The sequence below is a fragment of the Gossypium arboreum genome, chromosome 8 (genome assembly GCF_025698485.1).
Source record: "Gossypium arboreum isolate Shixiya-1 chromosome 8, ASM2569848v2, whole genome shotgun sequence".
In the NCBI taxonomy this organism is placed as follows: Eukaryota; Viridiplantae; Streptophyta; class Magnoliopsida; order Malvales; family Malvaceae; genus Gossypium; species Gossypium arboreum.
Genome location: NC_069077.1, coordinates 127,262,940 through 127,269,775, shown reverse-complemented (window position 1 = coordinate 127,269,775; position 6,836 = coordinate 127,262,940). Strand labels below are relative to the sequence as shown.

Here is a 6,836-nt window from a genome sequence, read left to right as displayed (position 1 = left end):
TTGAAGTTTCGGTGAAGATGATGATAGAATAAGATGATATATACTTTTTTGTAGCTTTTGTACTTTGTTTTTAGTATTAATTAATTTAGTTTATTCAATTAATCTTACTTTTAACTAATTAATCCACCTTTAAACATGATTTAGTGAATTCTTACATCATTTCCCACTAACATACATTACACTTTGGTTTAATAGCTCATTTGGTCCTTTAACCAATTAAAAATCTATAGCGATTAACTTTTAACACTTTTACAATTTAGTCCTTATACCTTAATTAACAATCCAATTAACAAAATTAAGGGGCTAGCTTTAATTAGACTTTATACTAAACCCGTAAATATTAAATAATAATATTTACGAACTCAAATATCAAAAATAGAATTTCGAAACCGCATTTTCTGATACCACTGACTTCTAGGTCATTACAATTTATTTAACTTGAAATTATTTAATCAATCCACTGTTAACACCACCAGCCACTAACACCTACCTTGACATGGTCTAATTGCTATTTTAGATCTTAAGTAATTTTTTAATTAAAAATCTATAGCGATTGGACTTTATAATTTAATCCTAAACCTTAATTAATCACTAATTCAACTAAATTACCAATCTAAAATTCAATTCACTTATATAATAAGTTCATAATTATCATTATTTAATATTTATGAACTTGATTTACGGAAATGAAATCCTGAACCCATAATTTCTAGCATCACTAGAAACCAATTCTTTACAATATTGGTATTATAATATTACCAAGTTAAGGTAATCTTTTGGTCAAGTATGGAAATGTCATCTTAGAAAGTAAAATTACTACCGTTGATCTTAAATTCGTGAACCAAATGTCTCTTGATATATTTCAATATATGATTTTATATTGATAGTGATTAGTGAAAAGATGATATTATATGTTAAAAATTAATAAATTATTTAAATTTATTTTAAAGAGATTTTAGCGAGGTGGTAGTTATAGTTTACTTTATTTATAGATTTGTAAATTATTGCTACATTTGGTAAAAGTATTATTTTTATATATATTTTAGTATATAAGTTAATAATAAATTAATTCAACTAATAATATTTAGTGACTCATAAGATTTATTTCTAGTAAAAATAATGAAAAGTATTGTTTATCTTGAAGATGTCTTATTTTTATCGAGTTATTATTCATTATTTTAATTTTAAATTTAAATTTATACTAATTATTATTTATTATTTATTTTATATCTAATTATTATATATCCAATAAATAAATTTTTCCTCAGTAGTAAAACTAAAACTAAAGAAAAATATAACGAAATTTTAAAACTGATTTCAACGCTGGTAGTTGGCTTGATTTCTGTTGAATTCAACATCTATTATAAAAAGAATCCTATAGGATCAAAATCTCGACACGTGGCTTGGGTTTTCTGCCTGCTTCTCAGTTCTCATATTGGTTTAACTTAGGCAGCTTTTCATACCTATACAACCAATATCACAAGAGGGTAAAATATTTAGTTGGTAACTCAATTTTTATAAGTTTTATTTTAGGCATTAAAAATAAAAATTTTCATTTTAAGCACTTCTATTAAAAACTAATTTTATTTTGGTCACTCATTATTAATTTAATATTATTGTACATTTATTTTAGTCATACAACTTTAATAAATGTTCATTCTGACCACTCATTTCTTTTTCAAAATTATTTTCAATTCTTTCAAAAAGAAAAGAATTTAAATTTTTATAGGAAATTGATTTATTCAACTATGAAAAATTAAATCTAAGTTTTTGCTTGTAACTCAGTTCCTTGCAAAAAATTTGATTTTTCTTTACAAAAATCAGGTAATTCATTGGAAAAACTTAAGTTTTCCTTGTTATCGAAAACAATTACTAAAATTAATTTTAAAATAGAGGAAAAAGAATTTCAGCTAAGTTTTCCTATAAAATCCTAAGTAAAGTTAGATGAACTTTGAAACTTTTATGTAAGAAAATAAAAATAAAAATATTATCATAAATAAAAATATTATTTAATTATCATTAAGATAAATATTTATCTTAATATTTAAATTTGTTATCATTAATTTTTTAAAAATTATCATAATTTAATTTAAAATTATTTTTAAAAATATTTTTAATTATTTCATTAAATTTAAAATTATTATAAAATATGTATTATTTAATTTAAATTTAAATTTAAGATGATTAGATATATAATTTTTATTTCTTAAAATTATAAAAAAATCTATATAAATGCCCACAACTATTATATAAAACTATTTAAAGAAAATTATTTTAATTTCTTCATTTCTAGCATATCTTTCTATGTTCTTACTTTATTATTATTTTTTTGTGTGTCATCAAATCTTTTAAATTCTTTAGTATTAAATTTAAAACAAAATTACACAAAAAAATTTAAAAAATTATTTTAATTAATAACCTACTATCAAGCTATAGTTATCATGATATTTTAAAATCAAAATTATTAAATTTCAATAACGAATAAATTATATTATGTAGTTAATAATAATATAAAATCTTAGTATTAAATTCATATTTTCCTCTCTCCTTTTAGTTATTCATTTTATCTTCATGAGAGGTAAGTTAATCTTGTATCTAATGTAAGCTATGTTACAGGTTTGCAGAGGTTGGTATTATTAGAGCAGGCAAATTCATTATAGTTCAAGTAGTTTTAAACCCCAAGAGTAACATTTGGTATGATTTAGACACTTTAGGAAAATTCTAGAAAAACACCTGAAGCATGATATTCTTGTAATTGAATCTATTGGTGTAATTGTTCTTAGGGCCCTCAAGAAAGGGAAAATTTGCAAATAAATTATAGTATAATATATTATTCCTTATTCAAATGAATGAATCATTTTAGAAGAGACTTGATATCATCGGCTATGTTTTGTGCATCAAAGCCTGCCCCATACAAGCCCCTTCTCGACAATCCGACACAGTACAATCCATTCTTTCCCTTCCAATGGTTCGGGAAACTCGGTTTCGGAATTCCGTCATCCTTCAGCAGGTAATCATCTCCCTGTCTCGAAACAAAACCAGAACCTTGCTTTTGTTAATTTTTAAGGCAGTTGTTCATTGTTTTAATGGATTACATCATGTTGTTGATGTTGATGATGATGTTACCTTAAGCCAGATATGTGTGGAGCGCTTGAATCCAGTGCAGAACACAATTGTGTCGAAGGCATGTGATTCGGCGTTCTCGAACACCACTTCATTGCCTTTTACACTCGATATAGCCGGCAATACCTGCAACGGATGCATGTTTTGATATTTTATAATTAACAAGCTACATTAAGTCTAAGACTAATACTAGTATATTTCCTACAGTTGTTGATTGCCAACCAAGGAATTAGGAAAAGAGATTCTTGGGTTTGAAGCAAATTAAGACAAACATTTGGTGATTGCAAAGGACATGACAAAGGTACATTCATTGTTCACCACCAACTTGCTGGTTGGTCTTCTTACAAACCCTAAACTCTATAAGGAGAAAGAGACCCACCATTCTGCCTTCAATTCCTCATTTCTCTTCTAATTTCTATTACCCAAAGTTAACGAAAACTGAAGCCAAATAATAGTAACAGCTAACCATGGGCCAACTCATCTGTTTGCTCCACTACGTATTGGATTTTGGATCAGATTTAATAATAAATTATTTTCATTTAAATTTAATTATAAAAATATGTAAATATTAATATAAAAATATTTTTAATACTAATCCAAGCATTGAGTTAGGCTAAAACCGATGCTTAAAATTTTCCCTTTAATTTATAAATTATTGTAAGGGTAAACAAAATTTGATTTAACTCAAAAAAAAATTTCGAATTTCGAATTAATCAAATAACTATTTTATTTCAAATTTGAATCGAATTAAATTTTTGAATTCAAATAACTCAAATAATTAAAATATCAAACTCTTTCACTTCCCTTCCTCCAATTCCCTGCAAAACCTTTTACTTTCTCCCAAAAAAAAATTTTACTTCCTCAATCTCCTAAAACTTTTTTCTTTTACTTTCCCAAAAACTTTTACTTCCCCTAAAAAAAAATTACTTCCTCCTAGACCCCCAAATTTTTTTCCCTTTTGCTTTCCCCAATCCCAAATTTTTTTTGAATTTATATCTATTAAATTAAATTTTATATTTTGTACTATTTATATTATTGAATTATTTAATCATGATGAATCTTTATCGATTTTTATTAAAATTGAATTATTGTTAATACCAAAAATATTTGTGTTAAAATGTTCTGCTAGTATCAATTTCACATTTTATCTTCAAAATAATTTTTATTAAAAACTCACATTTTTACATTTAATATATTTTTAATTTCAAAATAAATGGTAACAATAATCAAAAGATAATTGAAGCAACTAAGCAAGCAAATAAGCTAACCCAGATATAAAAGATTAATAAATAAATTATGAGAGGATGACAGTTAATAACAAATTTAATTATGGTGAGTGAGAACGGCTAAAAGGACCCAAAGTCATTTTTGAAAATTTAACTTAGACAAATATATTCAACTCAATTCGAATTTCATCTCACTCGATTTGATTTGAGAAAACTTCAAATTGAATTAGGATGATAAAATAAGATTCATCAACTCAATTAACACGAAAATTTTTCATTCAATTTGATCGAATGCTAACCCCTAATTTAGTCTTTTAACTATATCCAATTTTTTCAATTTTATTTTGATAAAAAAATTAACACATAAATTATCATTTTCATTCTAATTTATTAAAAATTAGACAATGAATATAGGGGTGGAGCGGGGGCTGTGAGGCCTCTACCCTAAAGTGGAAGTTTAATTTTAGTTATTTTATAAAATTTTTAAATAAGTACATTTTGAGTGTTTAAAATGATAAAAGTTAATTTAATTTTTAAAATATTAAAACTATTAAAATTATAAATTTTTTATCATAAAATATATAACCATCCCTAAATTGTTTGTCTAATTTTACCCATTATAAAATATGAAAAATTGATAATTCAGCGATCAAAAGAAAACAAAAATAATTTAAATATAAAATAGAAAGCGGTTATGCTGTTATAGTTGAAGGTCCGCAATTAATTAGTATACTTTAGTTTTGCATAAGGAAAGATTTGTAATAATTATGAGTTCCTAGTACAAGACTAGAAAGAAAAAAGCAAGGAAAATTGTAGGGCAATTCTTAAATTCCTTGAAAAAGATATGGACTTTACCTGAATCTCCCGGGACTTGATCTTACTATAGGTTCCTACATCCAAAACAGGGTACTTGCCGTTGGCAACTTTCATGAAAAATGGACCTTCCTTAGGCCTGCTAAGCCCGTACTTACTCAACTCCCTGTAAACCAGCTTGCTAAGCATGACCATCAACCAGTCCACCATGTTTAATGGTATATACTTCAACAGATTCAACCCCAAGTACACCATTTCCCTCGAAAGTATATGAACCTGCACCCCCACACAAACATACAGTTCAATGATTTGAATTTCAAATAATCAGATCCAGGTAGTATCTTGTTTCTTTTTTCTTCTTTTTACCGGGCTGCGAACGACGATGGATGTTTTGGCACCGTGATTCGCAAGGTCCATGGCGATCTCCATGCCGGAATTGCCTGACCCAACAACCAAAACGTTCTTGTCTCTAAACGCCTTCCCATTTTTGAACTGGGTTGAATGAAGAACATCTCCAGGAAAAGATTTCAGTCCTTCAATCTCAGGTGTGTAAGGGTCGGTTGCTTCTCCACTGGCGACGACCAAAAACCTCCCCCTGAACTCCTCGACCTCGCCGGAACTCAACTTCCTGACCTTGACGATCCATTCCTTGGTTATTTCATCGAACAAAGCCAGCTCAACGCATCGACAGTACAGAGGGGTGATCTTAAAATGAGAAACGTAGTCGTCCAAATAAGATACGAACTGTTGCTTAGAGATGAAACGGGGATAAGAGTGAGGGAAAGGGAGGTGGGGAAGCTGGCAGAACTGCTTGTGTAGGTGAAGGTGGAGACGATCGTAGGCGTTTTTCTTCCAAAGGGAAGCGAAACAATCCTCTCTTTCGAGGAGGATGTAAGGGATTGAGTGGAGGTTAAGGGAAGCGGCGGTAGCCAACCCTGAGGGGCCGGCTCCGATGATAATGACCGGTTGTTCTTGCATATTGCTTATGTTTTTCTGCAGTGCCCCAATCAGAAAGGGAAAAGCTAAATAAATTGGCTTTGTTTTGAAAGCAGGGAAGGAAGGATGGGCAATGGAAACATGGATGGGGGTTGTAGCTTTATACTACGATTACCGTATAAGACAAAATTAATATTAGAAAAAAATTGCTTAAATAATTAATGTTTCTTTCTTTCGATATCATTTTTTTTGATGAGATCATCTCTTATTCGGTGGTTAAGTTTTTTTATTTTTTTGCCCTATTTTCTTTTATATTATAAACTTGAATTTGTTTTTCTCTGAATTCAAGTACACCAGATTGATAATCAATCCTTAAAGTTACGAACCAAAACTACTAAACTTATTTTTTTATTATCATTACCTAATTACTAAATACAATAATCATAGATTTGTGTGTTATTTGTACTATTAAATACATATATTTATATTTTTTAAAATATACATCCATCTTATATAACATCTAATTGTCAACAAAGCTATTGCAAAATCTTATACAATGCATATTTTTATTTAAGTATCCATAACACTCTGAATCCTTAAAATGAAGAAAGAACACGTTTACGCGCACTCAAATTCACATCCTTATTGTTTTTACAATAGCATAATATCAATTGAGTCAATACTGAATCAATAAAGTTGCCAATTGGAATGGACTTAAACCCACAATAATTTTTTACC

General features: G+C 27.9%; 1 protein-coding gene across 2 annotated transcripts; it reads right to left on the bottom strand.

The window, feature by feature from the left end:
• Positions 1-2,719: 2,719 nt before the first annotated feature.
• On the bottom strand, positions 2,720-6,227 carry LOC108452005 (probable indole-3-pyruvate monooxygenase YUCCA10). Of its 2 annotated transcripts, none has more exons than XM_017749733.2 (4): positions 5,529-6,227; positions 5,205-5,438; positions 3,127-3,249; positions 2,720-3,045 (listed from the first exon to the last, which is right to left on the bottom strand). In XM_017749733.2, exons 1-4 carry the CDS (start codon positions 6,138-6,140, stop codon positions 3,004-3,006), a joined length of 1,011 nt encoding a protein of 336 aa, XP_017605222.1. In that variant the 5' UTR covers positions 6,141-6,227; the 3' UTR covers positions 2,720-3,003. The 2 variants fall into 2 exon arrangements, with proteins under 2 accessions (XP_017605222.1, XP_017605221.1); XM_017749732.2 differs by having other exon boundaries at positions 2,720-3,022.
• Between the last annotated feature and the right edge of the window lie 609 nt (positions 6,228-6,836).